Raw genomic sequence first — 23,879 nt, forward strand, 5'->3', positions numbered from 1 at the left:
GTTCCTTACTCCTTAAGGACTCAACGTTCTCTTCCTTTCCAGGGGCTAGTTGACCTATAGGCTGGCTTCTGAACAGTTGTTCCTAGTATTTGAAAACATTAGCACTTTCCTTAAGTTCAAGTATGTGCGTGCGTGCGTGCGTGTGTGTGTGTGTGTGTGTGTGTGTGTGTGTATGTTTGTGTGCATGCTTACCCATATACCCCCACACTCCCATCTACTTCCAAACCCCCAACCACCCACACATCCACATCCACCTAGCTCCTGCACACACACACACACACACACACACACACACATGCGCACGCACACACACACACACACACACACACACACACACACACACACACATTTGTACTTTGTAAATAACTAGAGGATAAACAAGGAAAGGAATTGAGTGTAAACTCAGCAGGTCTTGACCATGTAAGTTCTCTCCCATGGACAGATTTCTCTTCGATGTTCAAATATGCCCTTCCATGTTCTTTTATGCTATGGTAAGAAGTTTAGAAGAGACTTTGTTTCTCTAAACAATTATGTCTGTTTCATAAAAAATAAAATAAAAACAGAAACCCTCAAGCTAATAGATGCTAACATGAAGACCATTTTGGAATCTGCATGGGCAAACACAGCCCTAGCATTTAATGACACTACTGGAGCCCATGCTTTGCAATTAGATGGGATTCTCATACCCAGTTCATAAGCCAATATCAAATATTTTTCCAAGGCATCTAGAGAGACAGCATTCCTTTTGTACGTGACCCTAGTACTTAAATATATTGAGTTATAAATCAATAAAAAAGACCTGATGATGTTAACAAAATGTTTCCAAAATGGTTATGTTTTATGAATTTTTCATAGTTAAATGTAACTTATCTATTTCATAAACAGCTTGAAATCCTACATTGTGTTATGTCATTCTTCAGAAGCCTATAACCATGTGTGTCAATATTTTAGTTTTCAAGAAAGCTTTTGTGTAAGTAAAGGTCCTGTGCCCTTGAGACCTTACCCCCTACCCCGTGTAGGTCAAAACTTAGACAAGAATGAAGTCCAGTCATGGATCCTTTCTAGTTTTTTGATTAATTGCTTTGTTTGGGGATAAAATGCAGGAAAGTAAATAGCCAAGCTGCCCTGTTTCAGCTGCAGATGTGTTCCTGTGAGTTCAGCCAACACCAAATGTTTGGTTTGGATGTTTTCAAACTTTTCTGTGCAAGGTTTTGTGGATGAATTTGAATCAGAACCAACGCCATCCTTCTTGTTTGTGTGGTGGCACGTGAACACAGGTCCCCCTGGGATTAACTTCATGTTTTCTTTGCTCATTGCAAAAGTTAAAACATGAGACTTTGCCAAATTTGACAAAGTCCAATACTAATTATTATTATTTTTCCAGTACTTCCCACTCACATTTAAAATTAACTGGTGTTCTCCTTGGCACCAGTGCTCGGGAAGTCAGTCTTGAATAGTTAATTTTCATTGAAAAGGATGGTCTCGCTCTCTCTTCTTGTATCTCACTTGCTTTCCAGTTTGCTGTGGTGGTGTTTGTGAAAGTAATCATTATCATAAGAGCAATAGCATGGCACCAGTGGGTTTAAGAGCCTTTGTGGCATCAAGCAGCCTGCAGAGAGGTTTCAAAGTCATAATCCTACCACTCCATGTATTTTTAGTAATTCTGTCCAGAGTAAGCAATGCTCATTAGAGAAACCACCTAACTTGTGCTTTGCAGTCACAGCTTTGCAAATGAAGGCCATTTGCAATGAAAAGAGATACCAGTCCGTACATTTTTATGCCCTGGAAACTCAACAGAGCCAAGGTCATGAAGACTGTGGTTTAGCAAGACCAGTGCTGTTTGTTTTACACAATTCACCTCAAGTGACTTGTGACTTTGAATCTATAAAATGGGACCCATGACGTGTATTTGGAAAACTTGTAATGATTTTTAATGAGGAATGTTGCTGCATTAATGTTACCAAGAGAAAAGCATGGAGCAAGGATCCTTCCTGCTCCAGCCTCCTGCTCACCTTGTTAGCTTCGCATTGGGCAGGAATGTTCACCTAAGAATGTAGACATTTTTCACTTCACCAAATATATTCAACTTTGAAACAACTCTATAAAGCTTCTACTGTATTAGGATCTCTGGCATTTGATAAATTCAGTGTGTCTTCTGTGTTAAATTTCACAATCTTTCACCATTAATAAAGAGATGGGTGAAATGTATGCATCTCAGTAGGAGCAATGAAATAGATGCCTTTAAGAACTAAAGTTGCTCCCTGGGTTTCTGGTCCTGATGTGACTAGGAAATGTTGAGGTCTTGAGGGACTTTCTGTTAGTAAAAAGATAAAAGATTTTTTTTTCTTTTTCTCAAGTCTCCCATCATTAAAGTTTGGTTCTAACGGCAGACTCCTTCTCTTTTTCATGTGTGTTGAAAAGCAGCTACTCCCTGTATCAAAGCCATCAGCCCGAGTGAAGGATGGACAACGGGAGGCGCGACTGTGATCATCATAGGGGACAATTTCTTTGATGGGTTACAGGTCATATTCGGTACCATGCTGGTCTGGAGTGAGGTAGGTGTTGTCTGAACATTAATATCTAATAGCTTGGTCTAGTTGAAGACACTGTCTATACTTGAATTTCTAATAGAATGTGTAGGATTTAGTGGTACCACTCTGGGTGGCCCACCTCTAGTCTACAGAACTTTGGAAACTAGGGAAGATGAACTGAGTTTCCCAGGAGGCAATGCTTACTGTTGGAATCATTTCTCTCTAACCCATGAGTACCAGCAGAGCTTTCTGTTTGGTGGTGTGTCCTCTGTGGCTTGCCATAGGGTGAAGGTTCCTTTGTATAATGGGAAGCAGAAAGAAGATGCAAGGTTATAGAATGTATAGGAAAAGATGTTCAAACCTCAACAAGTCAATTATGTGTGGATATTCCACAGACGGCATCTACTACATCTTGAGGTTCAGAGTCTGCCATTCAGATGACAGTCATAATGCGGGGAGACCTTGACTTACTCAGTGACTCTCAATCAGAGTGAGTCACAGACAGGGCTGGGGGGGGGGGGCTGAAGAACCCAGGGGTTTTCCACCGAGAGAACAAACAGCTTCCGGGTACTTTATAGTGTGACTTCCACCATGTGACAACGACTGCTGTATGTGCACAATGCTTTCAGCATAAAGATCTGACCTGACTGACATGTCTGGCAAATTACCAGCATTTATTTAAGATCTCGGAACATGAGCATCACCATTTCAGGGAGGCCACGATAGATGTCATTGTTATCTGAATTTGGAGCCCAGGTGTCTTAGCTAGCACTTCCAAAGTCCTTATTTACCTCAAAGTACAAAATAAAAGCAGAGTCTGGACTACAAGAGACCACAGAGGTGGCTCAATCCCACTTTCTTTCCCAGTAGTACTAGTCTGGGTTTTGTGGAGTCTTGGGATCTAGGCTGTGTGCTCAGCATTTGAGAGACTGTCATGCCCTTCTCCCTGTACTACCAACAACAGACTCTTAGATGTAGCCTTTCTTGGTAAATACCTTGAGTCTATGTGTGTGTAGCCACACAAAGAAGTGAGAGTGAGCCTTGGAGTGGGCACCAAGCTCTGTGACTTCTGAGACTACTTGTTATAGCAGGGCATCACCATTTAGCTCTTCTAGAAGCTTTGTTTTCTTCTTTTAGGGGCTGCAGGAATGAGCCGAGAGCTGGCTGTGATAGTTAGGCATGTTTTTCTGACTAACACAACCAAAGTGGATCTTGTGCGTTTTAAAGCTATCCACACACTCTTTGCACCAGCAGCCACCCGCTCAACATGCCAGTCATCCTTGCCAGCATGCTGCTACAGCCGTGGTAGTTTCAGACTCTAGCCAGAGCATTAAAGCTCTTATGAAGTTGAACCAGAACCAGGCTTCTCAGTCCATCCAACTAACTGTTATCTAAGCTAGAACATTCTGGGCAAGAAAAGTGTAGTAAACGTCCCTCTGCCAACTGTACTGCATTTTTCACTGAAAGCATCAGGGTGCACATGAAAAGGATAATCTCCATGGTTTATTTTGTTGCCAGCTGGTGTCTTCAGCCTGATGTGAACAGTGGCCTATATGAGAACAGCCCTTCCCAGGTCTTGAGAGCCACACCTTCAATCTTTCTGACCCTCTGTTCTGCTGTTTATCAGGGAACAGGGGAGCAGAGAAGAATAAATCCAAGGTGGTCCTTTGCTCTGTGTCATGGCCACCAGATGAGGACTGGGGTAGGAGTCAAAATGGGCGGCAAGTCTCGTGGACTTGACAAAGGCAGATTAATCCAAGGCAGCCTGAGGAAACTTGTGTCTGTTATAGACCAAATAGGCTCTACTGGAGGGCCGGGAAGGACATACCAGGAACTCACATACTTGTGCCCCACCTTAGACCTGGTTTGACAAGGTGACCTGTCTCATCTTCCCTATTTTCAACCCCGGTTGGTGAAAAGATATCCAAGGTTAACATCATCTACCTTAGGTTCACCAAGGTTGACTAGCAAATTGCTTCAAAAGATCTGTTTCCATATAATGAACTAGAGAGAAGGCATGGAGAAGAGAGCCCACAGACACTACATCTACTCTTCTCCTGCTTCCGGGTCTCTAATACCACTGTTACACGTTGCTCAGAGTCGAGTGGCTTCCAGGAGGAGAGCATAAGGCATCTTCTGGTTCTTTGCTCTTCTACTCTTCCCAAGTGTCCCAGGGAGCTCTGTCTTAAATTAGGAGTTCTGTCTCAGTGGAAATGCATGTTGTGGTTTCTAAGAGAATTTAGCAGATGTCCTTGTAGAATTAACAAGGTCACATAGCCAGATAGTGCCAGACATTATATCTGATCTATACAGTGTAATCTTAGAGAAGTAGAAGTCCTATTAACAAGAACGAATGTAATCTTGAGCAAGGGAACAATAATAAGAAGTGGAAATGTGTGGGGGAAAATGTGTAGAGTAAGCTGAGCCATACAGTAGCATAGAGTCAGAGTGATAGCAACGGTAGAGGTTGGTGTAAAATTTAAATAAAAGCTAATAAAACAAAAATGAAATTATGTGACTATTTTTTTTTTGATGGAGCAAAATCAATCAAGTTCAAAGCCATTAATCAAGGCTTGGGTTTGATAGGATCACAGCTCAATGTTGTATTTAAGAGCCAGTATCTGTGAAAAATCTCAAGGAAAATGCAGTCTAAGTAGCTGGCATTCTTGGAGCCCTTACTTCCAGCCAGGCAGCATGCCAAATGTTTTTGATAGCTGTCACACAAGCTGGGGACCACTGCATACAGTGCTGTTCTCTTTCAGGGACATGAGCGGGAGCTCAGGGATGCTGTACATTGGTCAGCTACTAATATTTCCTATGCTAGAGATGGGACTTGAACTCACAGGTTCCCTTGTGGGGCTCAACCTCACAACAGATCCTGCTTTCACCTGGACCATGGTCCCCATCTGGAGATCTTAACCCTGGAGATTAGGGTGTTGTGCCCACTCTTGCTAGCACTGGCTCATGCTGGGAGGAGGGACATGAGTCCTACCAGTACTGCCATCCTCACCAGTCTGCAGGAATGGCATGTACAGTCTCAGAGATGTAAAAGGGAGACCCTTCATTTTTCAGTTGTGTAGGTTTTGGTTGGAGTCACAAAGTTCTAGGGAGAATTTTCCCTTATGAAGGAAAGGACACATGCTGAAGCCAAGGAGCAAGACAATTAACCTGCCTGGGCATCTTCTCTAGAATTAGGTCCCTGTTTATCCAATGTCTTTACTCCCAGCCATATGATGGGTAGGCATGCCATCTCTAAGATTCTAGTACCTGCAATCAGAAGTAGGCTTTAAAAAAATCTTTATTTCATCTTCCCCACTCCATAGCCCAGAGCACCAAGGTGGGTACATCAGGACAAGCAGATAGTGAGATAGTGGTGTAGATGAACAGTGGATGCTATTATGTGCAGTCTTTTTTTAGCTGAAGAATTAAAAAAAAAAAGAGAGAGGCAGAGAAAATAGGACCAGCTTAATTTACCCCTCAATGTGCGCTCTTCTATCACCGCATCATCTTTTGCAAATGAGTAGTTCAGCTCTGCTCTCTGCTGTCCCCTGAGGGTTGGAAGAGAGAAAGGTGGCACTCTGAGGGTCCCGCCTTCTGTGTGCACTCATCCTCATAGGATTCTGGTGATTGTATTTTCCATGCTGTTGTTCTCTTTTGTTGTTTCTTGCCCTCTTCCCTATCCTCCCTTTTGGTCAATTATTTTACTGAATTCTAAAGGCCTTCTCCCTGACTTATCGCCAAGTATTTAGAAGAAAATGCACTGTAGTGTTTTATATATAAATGGAGGAAAAACCACCACTGGGGTTGGTGAGAGCTAATGTTGAATGTAGGTGAGTTTTTTTTTTCTTCTTTTCTTTTCTTGACCAGAAATGTCCTTGGTTATTTTGCTTTACCACCCACATGGCATGTGGAGCAGGGAGGGGCTTGTGCTACTGTTTTGTACAGCTCATTGTCATTTCAATATCTCTTCTGAATTCCTTCAATTTCTAAACAATGAGTAGCAGTTGGCCTGCCTGCTGGTTGTCTAACACTGGAATAGGTACCATGGGCAATTAAAATCGGCCTTTGTGGGATCTGGTGTTTTACTTGGAAAGACAACTTGCTCCCATGAAACAAATTAGAGAGTTGCATAACATTTATATAATCTAGTATTAAATTTGTGGCTTGCAATTCATGGGAAGGTTCTAGAAGACAGGGCATAGAGGAGGCAGAGGGAGATGGTTCAGAAAACCAATCAAGTTCCAATTATTTTTGGATGGTTCTGAGGTAGATATTTTAGGCTCTCACGATCCTCTTATTTAATCACAGAAATAGCAAAGAGGATGCATACTAAGGTATTTAATTGACCTTTTTGTGTAAAGTGCAACATTGAGATGGGAGAAGCAGCAGAATATATTCTAAGCAAAGGTGTAGCTTATAGGGGTTAGTGGTGGGCAAAAGACTCAGGACTAGGCACTTACTCTAGTCTTATTGCTCAGAAAATAGAGAGTTATTATTCACTGAAGGTGGCTGGGCCTCAGTTTTTCCATTTGGAAATGAGGCATCTACACTGCATTTTCTTTAAAATCAATCATAATATTTTTCCCAGAATCCCCAGCACCAGCCCAGTCAGAAGTGGACAGAGATGTGGGGGAGGTGGGCACAGATACCACTGTTCTCACACCTTTGTTCTTTCCTTTGGACCACACCTGGCAGTACACAGATACCGAGCCCATCTGCAAAAACATTCTGAGAACATCACCAAAGCAACCGAATTAGTCACAAAATTGGCTCTCCCTGGTGCTGCCCCCCCCCCCCCCATAGCACTTTTTTACTCTTCATTCTTCAGCCTCTCAGAGTTGCCGCAAACAGGAAGTCTGTACCACGGCATCTTCCAGATAGTTACATGGAGCGCTAGTTTTTAGGGATATTAATAGATATCCCATGCCAGATGAGAGAAAAAAAAAATCTTTTTTCTCTCATTAACTTTGGCAAATATTGAGTGAAACACATTCAACTAACCCTTGTATAACTTTTGAGGCCCTATCATGCCCTGAGTCACTAGGAGTCCGTGTTCAACATGTCACAAATTTCTGTAGCTCCAGAACCCTTGTTCCTAGGGATCACCTTACAGGAAAGATACTGTGAGAACTGACACGCATTTTGATTTGATGTTAATGAAGCCAAGTTATGAAATTCAATGGTGAAAGTGATGGGGCCTGGAAAGATGTAAGAAAATCGCCTGAAATATTTGCATAATATTATCTACATTAGACCAGGAATGCTTATAGCCACCATTCTTTAGTGCTGCAAGGCCCTGAACAGACTTCCATATGCTGCATCTGGTTTTATTCAGTGTGCACTTGGCATTAGATGCCACGTGATTTTTGTAGGACAGCTCTATTTAAAGATGGTACCCTCAGCTCTGACCGGAGAAGCCAACACAACATAGTTGTACAAACCGATTAGCCTCACACAGGGGTGCATGATCTCCTCTTCAGCCAAAGCAAGGGTATTGTTTGAACCTAGTTCCTGGAGATGAGGTCAGAAGATGCTGCTGGGGAAAACCTTGGGAAGATGGAGTTGGGCACATGGTAGCTTGCAGGGCCTGGGAAGCAATTCTGCAACTTGAAATCCCAAACTGGAAATGGAGGATTTAACACACTTGAACACTTTCTACCTGGCGGTACTGATGCTTCTCTTCTATATACAAAGAAGAAAGGGATGGCTGGCATGAGGACAGAAGTTGTTTCTCCATGACTGATATTCAGGGATGGATGGCGATGACACATATGTGTTACCCACAGCAAGTTTTCCAGGACACTTTGTCCATCCTTGAATTTTACTGGACTTCATGTAGAGTTACAAGCCTTCAAGAATGTGTCTCAGACACCAAGCACAGCCTTTTTCCAGAGTGGAAATAGAACTTGTCTCAGGAGCATGTTAGTATCAAAGTGCTGGGGTTGTAGTTAGGGACCCTTACACCTAGCTTCACCCCCATTCAGCTTTCAGTCATATCTTATTTTCTTATAATTTCCCTTTAGTCTTTGAATATCTTTTCATAAACACACCAACCTTTTCAAACTGGATTCACTTTATCTCAGCACTCTAATGCCTACCCATATCACATTGTACATGAAATAAATTCAACTAAATTAAAAAATGAAATGAAGACCTATTTGAAAAATAATAGCTCAGTTACCATTTCTTTTAACTTCCATAATATAGATGAATACATGGTTAAATATAAATAGTCGTATCCATTTATGTTATACATATATTATATATATTAGGTACAGATAAATTTTAAAACTGATTTAATGTATAGGTTTTAAATAATGGGTAGCCATCTAGTTTCTTCTCTATTTTTGCTTCAAAACATGTATTTCTTTAACATATACCCATTGAACAGGCAGAAGATGCTGGACAAAAATTTTAAGCTCTTTCTGAATCTGTTACTTTGAATATGACTTAATTTTTTCTTCATCTTTGAGACTCTTATGCATGCATACGATGAAATATGATCATGTCCACCCCATCTCTCCACTCCCTCCATGTCTCCCCTAAAATGTCCTCTCCTACCTTCATGTCTTTTTTTTCTTACAACCCACTAAGTCTGGTTAGTGCTGCCTATATGTGTGTGGTTGTGGGCCATGCACTGGAGCATGGGAACTCTAGCAGTGGCCAAATTCTCAATAAAGAATGATTCTCCCTCCCCCAGCAACTACCCATTCACAGCCAACAGCTCCTCAGGACTTTGAAGAACAACTTTCAAGCTCAAGTAATTTTATGGGAAATCATTTCTAAATGAGCTAGCATATTAAAAAAAAAGATAGGAATGGTCTAATGACTGTTTTAATATAGTTACATGGTTACATCCATGCTCACTTTATTCTTAAAAGTGCTTCAGTCTATATTTTCATCTTTAATGATCAAATCACTTGTAATTTCCCCCTCTGTATTGATAATTATGTGATACTGACAAAAAGACTTCAGCTGGCATTTTCAGCGAGTTCATGGTGTGTTCAGGAGGAGTGTGTGTATGCTCCCATAACTTCAAGCCAAAAAGCATGCAAATGAGAGGTGCTTAAGCAAAGAGGAAACACACTGGCTATAGCCATGCAGCATTTCTGAAGGGAGAGGGCTATCTGTGTGATACTGTGTTCCTTTCCTGGAACTTTAGTACTGGGGTCTCTGGAATGTCCCCCAATGCTCTGAGCTGAGACTTCCTCCTCCTACCACCTACATCATGCTCCTTTCCCTTAGCTTTTATTCTGGGGTTTATGCAGACCACCTTGGGGCACCTACTTCTCAACATCTGCACCCATAGTCTACATTTTAGTCTGCAGTGATGGCTAGCTGCTGCTTGTGCCATCGGTGTTCCAAAAGCAATGCTTAGAATCTCCTCATATTTTGTCTTATGGCTAACTTCATGCACTTATCCCCCACCATATCACCTTCCTTGAGCCCTTCCAGATTTAATTCAAAGTTGATAAGGTATGCAATTTGACCTAAGTGATGGCTGTCTAATTTTTCCTAAATTTGTGCTTCAAAGTCTGTATTGATTTAATGTATTAACTACCTATTATATAGGAGATACATGATACAGAATTATGCATTTTATTTGTCTGAATCAGTTACATTAAACTTGGACTGTGAGTTTGAAGAACAGTTTTCAAGCCCTAGTAATTTTATGGGGAATCATTTCTAAAAGAGCTAGCATCTTTTTTAAATAGATAGAAATAGTCTAGGGGTTTAAATGAAGAATTTTCTCTCTCCTTTGAAGGTGGTGTCCCTGTAAAATTCAGATTAACCCCTCCCAGTGCCTAACACAAAGCTCTGAAAATAACAGTATTGTGTTTGTTGAATGACTCTGCCTACTTTGTCATCCGTTCATTCATTCCAAACAAATATTCCTGAGCAATTTGATGATGCTTCAATCACTACTAAATAGATACAAGTTTTCATTAATACATGTGATGATATAGTTGTAGCATGATAAATATGAACATCAATACCTTAGCAGAAATCGAGTGAAAGTGGTGAAGAGTAAGAGGTAGAAAACTAGCTCTTTTTGAGATATAGATAATGAGTATTTATGTGATTTGTAACTAGTCCCTCCTGATCCCAGGCTCCCATGTGAAATGGAAAGTCAGCAGGTTAGATGACTTCCCAAAGGCCTCCCAACTGGTTATTTGCAAAGCTTGGGTTTGAACTCAAGCCCACCTGAGTCCTGAGCCATCTTCTAACCATCTAATAATATAGCAAAACTCACAATTTTGTAAATTATGTCAAACTAATGTTACCTCCATGGAATTTCAGGATAGAGCTCAACCAAGAAAAAAAGAAAAGTATGTTGTCTGTTTTCTCCAGGTGCAGTTAAGAAGCAGCAGAGTAGGGCCAGGTGACTAAGAACAGGCACAGCAACAGCAGAAGGGATTGGCCTGTGTCTAGGGAAATCTAAAAAGCAGACAGAGAACCATATTACTGGGCAGCATATTGATGACTATTCATAAGCATAAGCATGGTGGCTCATCTCTGAATCACTAAGGGAGAGCTGGCAGCTAGACTTAAAATTCTACTTAAAAACAACAGAATGTGCATAATGCATCCTTGGAAGACATCAAGCCCAAGTAAGTATAGGGCTGTGGTGTTCAAGGAGGTTCTACTTCAATTTTCTACAGAGTCTACTTATCTCTCTTTCTGAAGGGACATGCCAAAGGACACAATACTGAATATATGTGTAAATACCAGTATATCAATATGCAAATATGGACTATATCACATGCATATTAAATGAGTCTATATCTTACTGCTTTGATATCATCTATACCATTGAAGAACCCGAAAACTCTCTTGGTGAAGGGTAGATTTATTCCCTGTCAGTATTTTGGCCTTTAACTATGTTTGGTTTTATTTTTTTCTCTTCCTCATTCACAAGCAGAATTTATCTGTAAACTGTGAGCTTGAGAAAAAGTAACTGGCTCTTTCAATAACTGCACTAGGACTTTCCTTTTTCATATATTTTAATTTCTAAGCAAAGAGGCAGGAACACAGAACTGGAGACAGGTAAGAGTCAGGAACCGTAGTCTTGCTGGCCTGTATATGGCGAGCACCCTCTGAGAAGACAGTCTTTATGTTGCTTAGACCCAGGGGTGAGCTGCCCTGTGAGTCTCTGCTGGACTTCAGCTCAGCAGCTCCTCTCCAGCTCACACACTGTCAGGATGCAATCCAGTTTTTGGTGAAGCCCAGCTGGCCTGAGATCTACATCCTGGGAAGGGAGCTGGGGAAGGTTTATTTAAACAACAACTCACAAAATAAATAAATAAATAAACCCACAAAACCAGAGGCAGTTGAAGTACACCATGTTTATTTTAGTCCCTTTCTCCCCAATCTGTTATTTTGGAAATCGATCTCATTGCTCTTCTGTTTTGATACAATTAACTGCATTGATTGAGGGTCATGGTTAACTTCCTGGCTCAAAGAACTAGGCAGTGTATTTTTTGGAATGCTTAATGAGGATACCAGGAGGTTTGTGGTAGCCAAGTCAAAAACTTTTTGTTTTTATTTGTATTTATTTTTTTTAGGAAAAAGAAAGAATTCTGAATGGAATGGCATTGGTCATTTCTTTTTTCTGTTTTCTTTTGGTGGTTATAGGATCAAATCCAGGCCCTCAAGCATGCTGGGTAATTTCTCTACACTAAGCTATGCCCTTAGCCCTGAATATTTCTTTTCTGAATACTCATAGAGGAATTTCTTCTATCTTTACCTTAATTATGAGGGGTATTTTAGGCATCTTGTTATTTGTTCATTCAGTGTTTGATGAGTAGTTTATGAGACCTGACTTATTCCAAGGTCCCAGTAAAAACAAAAAACACCATTAATATATCTTCAAGGAGCTGATATTCTATGCAAGGAACACAGACAACAGCTAGGGAAGTCCCCCTGCAAACCTTTAGTACACACACACATACACACACACACACACACACACACACACATACACACACACACACACACACACACATCTATCTATCTATCTATCTATCTATCTATCTATCTATCTATCTATCTATCATCTATTCTCTATCATTTCTATTTCTATATCTCGCACTCTGGTAAGAGAACAGCATTCAGAAGCATCACTGGATACTCAGAAGCTAGGTTGAACTCCCCCATGGAATTCAATTTCTGAGATTGAGTTTCAAAGGTCTCCTTACAAGTTTATCTTTGGGGATTCATGAGACAGACCCCTGTGCTAAACATTGGTTTTAGCTGTTTCTATGAAGGATGAAAGGAAACCAGAGTGTTTGTGCACTATTCAATGCCTCTGCTTGCTTGCTCTCTCTTTCCCTGAGAATTCACATTCTGAGGCCCAGACAGGCACTCTTGTGGAATGAGAAGATCTTTCTTAAAAATGCCAGAGAAGTCTGACTAGGTGGGAATGAACCAAAATACACAGATGAACCCGGGAGGCTCAAGTAGAGGCCGAGCGGGGCTGTCCTCAGGAATGGACACTTTTCATAGTTTAGCTTGGCCTAAAATCAGTTAGTTTTTTTTTTTTTAATATTTATTTATTTGTGTAGAGTGGTGTGTGTGTGTGTGTGTGTGTGTGTGTGTGTGTGTGTGTGTGTGTGTAACTTGTGGGAGTTGGTTCTCCTCTTTGTATTGAGTGGGTCCCAGGGAATCGAACTTGGGACATCAGGCTTAGCAGCAAGCACCTTCACCCCTATGAGACATCTTTCTGGCCCTGAAAAACCTTTTTTAAGCATGCCATTTCTAGTTACAAAAAGATGAATGCTCTAGAATGAAAGAACAGCAAGTTTATTTCTTTGGCCACTGACACTCGCATCTCTTTAAAGCTCCAAAGGTAGATTTGCTCTCAAAGCTTTAATTATGCGTTATGTTACAGCTTCCTTATTTAAGTGTTTCTTCCATGTCCATCACTCAGCACCCCCTGCCTATCTCAGAAGAGATGGGTATTATCATTCTAATTGAGAAGGAGGGAGAATGCTGTGAGAATTATTAATACATAAATTAAAAAATTAATCTAGGAGGCACTTTAGAGTCCCCAGAGAAGCACTATCCAAACACAAAACATATTTAATATTATTCTCAGCTCCCACAGGGAAGATCTGAGCTCATATAGCCTATGATTCAATTGGTAAACTGAGGCATAGAGAGTAACAGTAACAGAATTCAGATGCTGTCAATCAAAGACCTAGATCCCATTCCATTTTCTTACTGATGATTAGAGTTAACTGCCCCTTCCTTTTCTCTATTCCTTTGAGTTTTTCTTTGTTTTAGACTGTTTTTTTTTTTTTTTTTTTTAATTCAACTTTCTAACATTGCAGGTAGTTCAGGGTCCTAAGGTTGGTGGGGAAAATTTGAAATCATTTGTGTGTTTTCTAGTAATCTGTACATGGCTCAGAACTTCCTGTTGCTTTTCTTTCATACCATGCCATGGCTGGAAGACATGCATGTGGGCTGATGGTGGAATTGCTTCTGAGCTCTGCCGGGGAATTGTTCTCGGCTTAGCTTCACAGGGAGAACAGCTGTTCTTTGTGCTTCCCATGCTCCCAGACATGGAGGCTAAAGGATGTACCAGGGATGCAACTGATGTTTTCAAAGGCGGAGAGATGGTTTAAAGTCCGTGGGACAGAAATTATGGAAAAATGATAAGCAGTCGAGAGAGAGAGAGAGAGAGAGAGAGAGAGAATATGAATGGATGAGAATGAATTGTGGCATTATGATAAAGGCCATTAGTCAGGAGAGCTTGTTGCTTCTAATTGGCCCCTTAGTTATGTTCTAAACTTTCCCCAAACTCACTTTCCTTATCTATGAACCAGCTAATAGCCATACCTGCCCCCTGAAGTCTATAGGGCATAAGTCACTGCAAGAGCTCCAGCTAGCGCTGAGCACATGGTTAGAAGACCACAAAAGGTCATTGTTGCTGAGGTCATTGCTATCATTACTTACTGAGAACTAGAGAGCTACACAGAGGGCACATGCCATGTCTCCCAAAGGCATGACCTTCCCCAGCATTCTACAGCCTGTTGTTCTCTCTAACTCCAAATGCTCAGGGATCAAGCCTTCCTATTTCTAATGTCCTTCTGATGCTACAAGAGGCCACACACAGAGCCTCTTTTGGGCTTCCAGACTTTGCAGGTGGCTTCTTCAGACTGCTGCCTGCACATGCGCAGCCGCTCCATCTGCTCTGTGTCCTCTCTGCTCTGTCCGGTGCTTCTGTCATGAGGAGCCCTGTTTCACCACCGCCACATCTGGGTCTGTCTTTCTCACAGAGGCTTCACTAGCCACCCGTAGTCCATAATGAGCCTGTGTCACTTGGCTCTACTCCATAGGGCTCTTCTGGCCCTGTTATCCGAGTCTGGAGAAGACAAACACTCATAGAGCCAGCCTGAGGGGGCCACATTTCTTGCTTCCTGGTGGCCTGGTAGCCTCTCCAAGCCATGAAGAGACCGTGAGTGTTCAGTCTTTACACAATGCCTAATGGTTTCCCCTGAGTGTAATAGTCATACGTTTTTACTGGTGGAGAGTTGGAGAAATTCGAAGAGTCAGCCAGAGGAAGCCAAAGCTACCCACAACTGTACCAGAGGCCACGTCTGCTAGCATGTCACTGCCTCCCTTTTGAGGTTTCCTCTGTGCCATTGCATATCTAATCCCTATATGATCACATGGCATGCCTAGTACTCCAAACTGGCACTATTTTACATTTCATTTTTGATAATATTCTCCCACAGTAATTTATTTACAGTATTACTTCCTGTGTAAGCATAAGGGACAAGCACACATACACACAAGGAAGAGAAATCACATCTAAAGTTGTAAGTTTAGGAATAAAACACTCTTGTAGCATAGATCTTTTATTATTACTGTCTTAACTTCCTTTAATTTTATATTTGTTTCTATTTTGACTAATGACTGTGTGTGTGTATGTGTATGTGTGTGTGTGTGCACATGCACGTGCTTATGCACATGCATGCATGTGCTCAAATGCAGTACCCCAGGAGACTGGAAGAGAGTGTCAGATCCTCTGGAACTGGATTGATTTAAAGCAGTTGTAAGCTAGCCAAGAACTTGGTTCTCTAGAAGAGCAGCAAGCAGTTTTAGCCATGAGCCATCCCTCCAGCTCCTCAATACCTTAAAATACCTTAAAATGTTTACTTCATCATTTTTTATTGGATCCACAGACCTTTAGAAGTGCTCCTCTTTCTTAACATATTGAAGCAGTATAGGCAGCAATTCATGCTCATGTTGGGATATGAGTGCAAAACTAGCTGGGTCATCATTTTGAGAGTAACTTAATTGGGGAATGTGTTCATTATTACTGGGTTAAGAAGAATGGACTCATGTAAGGATTATTATACCTATTAGAGTCAAACACCTAATGGAATTATGAAAGCATTTACACATGAATTTATTCCAGGAATATTAAAAAAATCATGTATGGAAGGCATTTATCTCATAACATATTTCTAAATTTGTTTATTTTCATTTTATATGCATGAATATTTTACCTGCATGTATGTATGTGTACTGTGTGTATGGCTGGTACCTATGGAGGTCAGGAATAAAGGCATTGGATCCCCTAGAACTGGAATTGCATATGGTCATGAGCCACCATGTGGATGTTGGATGCTGGCGACTGAATCCAGGTCCTCTGTAAGAGTACCTAGTATACTCTTAGCCACTGAGTCATTTCTCCAGCCCCTCATTAAGTATCTTCTAACGATAGACATAGGAATTCAAGATCTTCTCCTAATCTCAAAAAACTGTTTAATGGGACACAAATAAGCGGGGAATTTGCAATGGCAAATGGTAAATAGGTTCCTAAGAGTTATATAGAGCATAAATGTCATGATCATCTGAATTTCTATAAAGAGGCAGACCACTTACTTGAAAATCAAGTAAAACTGACTATATAGAGAACATGCAGCTGGGCTTTAGAGACAAGCTGAGCACAGGCAGGCAAGAATTACCTGGACCTAGTTCCTCTCTCATTCCTTATACAGCATTAGATTTGATTTCCTTGTTTCTATGCTTACAGACTGTAAGTGCAAGTTAGAAGGTACAGAGGACAAAGGTACAGAATAAAACAGAGATAATTTCAAGTGCTTAACTGGTTGGAAGCATTTTGGGTCATGAAAACAGCACTGTATACTTCAGCAGTCACTTAGTGTTTTTCTGTATTTCAGCAAGATATAAGATAAGCCATTCCAAACATGAGCTTGATTTATCAAGGTTACGTTACGTTACATATGTTGTGGATGTTTTAGACAGCATTCAAAGTATTTTGGAAGGATTTCAGTATGAATAGAATACTTTTTCCTTTTTATCTATTTGTTGAGAATGTTGTGCATAATTTGTTCATATTTACACACACACACACACACACACACACACACACACACACACACACACACACACTCACACACCCCAAGCAACACCTAGAAAACCCTCTCCCAAAGTCATATCCTCTTTTTTTTTTTTTTTTTTTTTTGCTTTTTAAAATAGTTACTGAGTCTAATTACTGCTGCCTCTGTATACATGGGCAGGGCCATTAACTGGAGCATGATCAACCTACCAGGGGCCACATCTGTAAAGAAAATTGACTTTCCCTTTACTAGCAGCCATCAGCTACTGGTCGCTCCTCAGCTAGAGGTAGATGTGATGCTTCCTGAGCCGGGGTGGGGGGGGGGGTGGGGCAGTGTGATCCAGATGTGATGTTTCCTGAGCCTGGGTGGGGCAAGTGTGGTCCAGATGTTCCATTTGTGCCTAAGCATCTCACAGACATTTATACTCTGCACTTTGACCAGTTGTGAGTCTCGGTATTAACTGTTGTCCCCATCACAAAGATACATCCCTGATGAGGGCTGAGAGCTGCTCTCACCTATGGGATTAGAGAGGTACATATTTAGAAGCTTGATACTCCGTCCCTTTAGCAGAATAATAATAGTAGGTTTCTCCTCTAGAGGTTATGAGCTCCCCAGCCTAGGGCAAAATTTCAGGACAATATTGTTGCTGCTTTTTGTAAGCGAACCTTAGTTTTCCACAAAAACACCAGCCATGGCAATGAGCTTGGTCTCCAGAGTTCCACTGTGGCATGACCTTCCTGAACTATTTCTTTGTGACTCTCTAGCCCATAAGCTCAGACTTCCTTTATATTCTAGAGAAGAGGCTAAAGCGTTTCTGATCCCTAAGATGACTTTACCCCAGTGCCCTGTCTCTGTTTCCTGGAACATTTAACGACATTCCATGTGGATTTTGGCATTGACAACTTTCTCATTCTTCTGCCCAGTACAGGCTAGTGTCCCTTGGTGGTAACTCATCACCTCACTCATGATTCCCAGGCAAAACATTTGAACTTGGTGGTTTGCACATTTAAATAACCACCCCCTTCTCTGTTGTTGCCGTCCAATAGCATAAACATAAGCTAGTGTTGACTCACTATAGACTGCCCAGAGAGGATATTCTAACCACTGCCTGTTCAGACTAGGCCACAGCATTGAGCTCAGGGGGGCGTTATTGACCTCATGGAGCGAGAACTTTTAGAATGCAGCTCCATCACAGGTCAGACAGTCAAATGCCAGAGCTAGATTTTTTTTTTTAAGAACCAGATAATACCCATTTTATGACCATTAATAACATTTTCTTTATATAAACTGAGATAAGGGTAATAAAAAATACATTCTGCTCCATAGTATAATTTGATTGCCAGTAGAGTTCAGAAATGAACTTTCTCATTGTGCATGTGATATTGTGTGGTGGAAGGGAGGCCATCCACCAGCGCTTTTCCCAACCTTCCACTTCTCTTTATAGAGGACCTTTAGGTTAGCCAGAGCCATAAGCTATTCCAAGGAGGCAGATTCTTTGCTCTCCCCCTTTAAAGTGTGTTGATTGTGCCTCTGGTAGTTAATGTGCCAAATGGTCTTCAGGGTGTTTCCTACATGTGTTCCGCAGCTAATTAGAGTGCCTGGGTCTACTGTTTTCCTACCTCTGTACTCTGCATGTGTTTAAGAGCTCAGTTCAAACACCAGACACATCGAGAGGCATGGCAAAGCTCTGCTCTGATTTGGGCATCTGTTGTGAACAGGTTTTCCAAAGGATATCCTGTGGGAGATAAACCATTTCATTAGGCCAGGTTCCCTTTCCAAACCAGGAAACCCAGGGCCGCTGTGAAGGAAAAGGCAGATAATGCTGGTGTGGCGGGACGCAGAGCACTTGTAAATGTTGTCAGCATCTTTCCTACAGGTTCCATCCAGATTGTGTCTACTGACAGGTTAATGATGTGTTTTAAAGCTCTGTTTATGGAGAGCCCATAGGGCAGCTGGGACATGAGTACTTCATGTATTGAATTGACCATTCCCCTTCATGTTTCCTGCAGTTGATAACTCCCCATGCCATCCGTGTGCAGACACCTCCTCGGCACATCCCCGGTGTTGTGGAAGTCACATTGTCTTACAAGTCCAAGCAGTTCTGCAAAGGGACTCCAGGCAGATTCATCTATACAGGTAAGCATGACTACAGGTAGTTATCACAGAGAGGCTTGGCCTCATGAGATGTTTGTTTTACCTGATCTTGTATATGTAATTATTTTTTTTTTAAACTTGTTTCTGTGAAGACAGATTTTCTCCATTTCAACAGATACAGGAACAAAGATATTGCTATGATTATTATTACTGAAAGCTTATGTAGGTGTAATGGTTTTGAATGATGAAATAATTGGTTAGCTATTTAGAGAAATAACATGAGAAGTAAGAGAGGGCAGGCAGTACTAGACAGGACCAAGGTCTCTCTAGTAGCTTGGCCAGCTTGTTGGAATTTGCATTATGGAACAGGGTTGAGCTTTAATGAACAGTACTCATTTCTTCTAGCCTCTCCTGCAACATTTGAATTAAACACACTTGGTAGTTTTCATAGTTTATTCTGGGTTGATGCTTGCCTCCCCTGCACCCACTTACGTGACCCCCCCAACCCCCCAACAGCATTGGCACATGGCCCTGCCTTGTGGTAAGCAGCTAGGGTTACAGGGTGCATCTGAAATCCCTCCCACCAGGCATAGCCAATCATGCAGGATCCGGGCTGGCAGGATGTGGAAATACATGTAATAGGCAAAGCAAACACCCAGGTTTCTTTTACCAATCCGAATTTGCTATGGAAGGAGTGAGGGACCCACGAGACTCTTTGTTTCTTACCTGCTCAAAGGTGAGGCCCAGACTGACTGCTTGTGGCCGTGTAGTAAATTCAAGGGCTCTTTGCTCCATCCATGACGGAGTCACAGCTCTCTTTCCCCTCCATTTATTATTGAAGGTCCACTAGGCCTACCCATGTGGATGGGAAGTTGTTTTCACACAAAGGGGTCTGGAGCACAGAACTGGTTCTCTCAGTACACCCTAATTAAACCACATAATCAAAGGGCAAATTTCTCTTCTGCTGTGATATCCTACCTCAAAGTGTTTTCTCCTACAGTTTTGTACTGTGAACTAAACCAAGCATGCTTCATAGTCACCCTGTCTCTGTCTCTCTCACAATGATGAAACACACACACACACACACACACAAAAAAAAAAAAAAAAAAAAAAAAAAAGAAAAAAGAAAAAAAAAACCCAGTTAATATATCTTGACCCTCAGAAATGCCTCCCAGCCCTTTAAACAAAATACAGGGTTGGTGCCTGCCTGCCGATTAGTTTTAGTTAATTGAAAATTATAGGATTGACCCAAGAGGAAAATTTTGTTTGCACTCCAATCACTTTTACAAATTAAGGAAAATTACCACAATTTTGTTTAGCTCAGGTTTCACACTGAGTTCATGAAATTAGCTCAGCCTTCCCAACAAAGTCAGCACTTTGTTAGTGAGCATTTGAAAAAAAAAAAGTCTATCTGGAGTTTTGTGGTGTATACAAACGAAGCATAGAGAAAGCTATGATGCTTTATAGAAGTGGGCCAAGTGTTTTTAATTAGGCTCATTGGTTCAGCGTAAGTTTTGAAGAACAATCAAAATAGCAGATTAGCTGTTTCTTTTAAATTTAGGATTTCTTGCCATTCATTTTTCCCATGAGAACTTCCACACAACACTGTATTTTTCTTCCTTCTTTTCTTTCTTCCTTCCTTTCTTCCTTCCTTCCTTCCTTCCTTCCTTCCTTCCTTCCTTCCTTCCTTTCTTTCTTTCTTTCTTTCTTTCTTTCTTTCTTTCTTTCTTTCTTTCTTTTTACAAGCCTCATTATGAGCTTGCAGGAAAAAAGACCAATTGAAATTTTTGATACTATAACATTCCCCACCGTCATTCCAAGGGATGGGAGTTTTTCACAGTGTTCCTCGCTGGACTTGCTGTTCTGGAACATATTATAAAACCACAGAGGCCAAATGTTTTCTCTGAGGAGTTTGGACTCTGTTTTTGGCCGAAAACATTTAGGCCTCGCTGGTTGCTTATTTACTCTGCTATTAAGAACAAGAAAGAAGAAGAAGAAAATGCTTGTGGAGTGGGAGGCACCAGAAGCAGTCAGCCATGGTTTCCGCTTTGGTGACAATGTCCTTGCTCATTAATGGTTCCATTTTGTGGTCAGGTCTCATTTAGAAGAAATTATTTTTAATCAGTGTTCAACAAAATATACCCTAGAGCCACCTGGTCATAATTTTTTTTTTAAATCACTATCATTATATTACTTAAATTCTCTAGCAAAACAAAACACACACACACACACACACACACACACACACACACACACACACCAATACAAAATAAAACAAAAACAAGACAAACAAACAAACAAACAAACAAACAAAAAACCTCTAGGTACTGACCAACCAACTGTTATTTAAGGTTTTTTTTTTTTAATTTAAAAATCAATTTAAGAACTCATATCTGGGGAAATATGTATCACACTGGAATGAAGATCAAAGATAAAAACAGCAGATCTGCAAGCTGAGGGAAGTAATTATGGAGGAAAGTGTGTTGATATGCTTGTGTGTGGGAATTGGAAGAAACCAAAGCATTCGTGCTGTCAGCTGTGGGCAGTTGACAAGAAGCTGCCATTTGAAATGTATGAAAGGGGGGAATATAACCTCTTCTTGTGTCAGAAAAATAAAAATAGAAAGAAATCAGGACAAAGGCTCCTTGGCTATTAATAGTTACAGTGACATCACGTGGTTTTCACTAGGGAACTTCTGAGCCTCCCAATCACTGGCATATGGCTTGTCCTTGTGGAGGGTCCTTAGACATGGCTGGGCTCCCAGCCTTTGTGGTTCACTCCATTTACTTCTGTGTTTGTCAAGGCTTACCAGTGAAGGGAGAGAGAAGGGGTCTCAAAGCCCTTCTGTCCCAACTGCTCAGGTCATCATGAGTGTACAAGCCCCTCTGCTGCCCACTCCCAGAAGTTCACTTCACACTTAATTTTCTTTAACAGCCACACTACCTCAGGATGTGAGGCTTGCCTTTCTAGATTGGTAAACTAATCATGAGTCTTCATGGAATGTCACTTGAATTTTTCCCCCTAAAAAAAAAAAGGAAATATCATAGAACTGAAAAATAAGACCCCAATTAAGGTACTCCCACTGTTTTCCTAGTACTCAAGAGAGTTTGGGTCCAGGAATATGGGAGGCACTAAAATTCTACTTTAAGCAAAGCCAGAAGATAAAACCAGACAGAAACCCCCTGGTCTAGTCAATGCAAATAAAGGCAGGAAGTGGTCTGACCAAATGCAGATTGGCTGAAGGCTGGCCTCATGTGTAAGGATGCTGGGTACAGCCCTCCATCATAGACCTCAGACTTGAGTGTTCTTATTCACTGGCTATATGAGGTTCTTGTATTTGCCCAATCAGAGTCATGGAAAAGAGTTGAGTCAAATAGAACCACAGAAGCCCAATAGCACTGACCCGATCGAACTTCATTGTGTCTAATTAATCTTTTGCAAATGTGAGGGCAGAGATGACCTTACATGTTAAGTGTTTCTCGATGAAAAAAACTAAAACCCCATCTAGTCACAGGATTAATTTCTGAGACCCATGATCCTGTGTCTGGTCAGTCAGTCAGTCCAGGTAGACCAGATGAAGATCACAGGACTCACCAGGTCTCACTGGTTGTGTAGGGTTTCCCTGACACCTTCATTGTTCACACCCCTTGTGTCCCTGTAGCCATTCAGTCTAAGTGAGCTGTTTCTTTCAGGAGCACGGTCATTCCTGCTGACCCTTCAGTGAACTTGGATGCTAATAAGTTTGTTAGTCGCTGTTAGCTGTTTCTTTAAAATTCTTGGAATTGTGTTTTCTAGTAACAAGTAGGCACATCTAAAGTTAGCACTTTACTTTCATTCTAGGAACGTCTTCATAAGAAAGGCCTTTGTGTCCAGGGAAAATCAGAAAACAAAACAAAAGACCACAGGATAATGTTTGACCAACTCAGGGTTGCACTCACAATCATACCCCTCCCCAACAAGTTGGTAAGAGCCAAGGGTGAACAAGCAACAGCTCCTCTGGTTATCTGGTTAGGCTACCTATCAGAACATTTCTACCATCTGCTTTCCCATTTTAACCATGTCCACCCAATTTGTGGCCACTGTGGAAGAGCCAATCCAAATAGTGTATTAATTTAGGAAAGAAACTTCTTCCTGAAATACTTCTGGTGTGTATTTCACATCCCTGGGTGGTGCAGAACATACCACTCTGCCTGCAGAATGGACCATTCAGGCAAATGCGTTCTGTGGCTCTTGATGACTCCAAGTTTCCATTTTTGCCCCCTCCTGATCATATTGGTTTTAATCCCCCCTCTCTTTCCCCAAGCCTTTTCCCTTCCTCTTTCCTCTCCATCAGTTTCCTTTTTCATTGCTGGTAATACAGTGCTGCTTAGGGATTGGGTACTTCCATTTAAGGTAATGGATATAGATTCAACTCTCAGCTTTGCCATTTACTGTAGAGGCTATTCCTGAGACCTGCACATGACACCTCAGCTTTGCAAGAAGAGAATGATAACTTGCTAGGGTTGCTTTTAGAATCAGAGCAATGCATAGTACCTAGAAGGAGGCTAAGTCCAGTGTTGGCGTTAATGAACTGTGGCCATTATCTTTAGCCATTCTTTCTTTTTAAAAAATTGTTATTTTCTGTGTCTGAGGGTTTTGCCTGCATGGGTATACATGCATCTGGTGCATGTCAGTACCAATGGAGTCCAGGCCAGGGCATTAGATCTTCAGGAAATGGAATGACAGACAGTTGCAAGCTGCCATGTAGATGCTGGGAGCTGAACCTGGGTCCTCTGCAAGAGTACAACATTTCTGAACTTCTGAGCTATCACTGAAGCCTCACCCATCCATTTTTGTGTCTGTTTTCTGGAGCAAATATTTCACATCCTGTTTAACATCA

The 23,879-nt window shown here is 41.3% G+C and overlaps 1 protein-coding gene across 6 annotated transcripts in view; it reads left to right on the plus strand.

The window, feature by feature from the left end:
- The window catches only part of Ebf1 (EBF transcription factor 1), a 389,991-nt gene that overhangs the window by 289,511 nt on the left and 76,601 nt on the right, over positions 1 to 23,879 (plus strand). For 4 of the 6 annotated variants that reach the window (XM_036197564.1, XM_036197566.1, XM_036197569.1 and 1 more), the window contains exons 9-10: positions 2,422 to 2,555; positions 18,916 to 19,042. In XM_036197564.1, the coding sequence (XP_036053457.1) occupies positions 2,422 to 2,555; positions 18,916 to 19,042 (261 nt within the window). The remainder of the gene's footprint in view (positions 1 to 2,421; positions 2,556 to 18,915; positions 19,043 to 23,879) is intronic. The other 2 variants (XM_036197565.1, XM_036197567.1) reach the window with 1 other exon arrangement.

The sequence above is a fragment of the Onychomys torridus genome, chromosome 8 (genome assembly GCF_903995425.1).
Source record: "Onychomys torridus chromosome 8, mOncTor1.1, whole genome shotgun sequence".
NCBI lineage: Eukaryota > Metazoa > Chordata > Mammalia > Rodentia > Cricetidae > Onychomys > Onychomys torridus.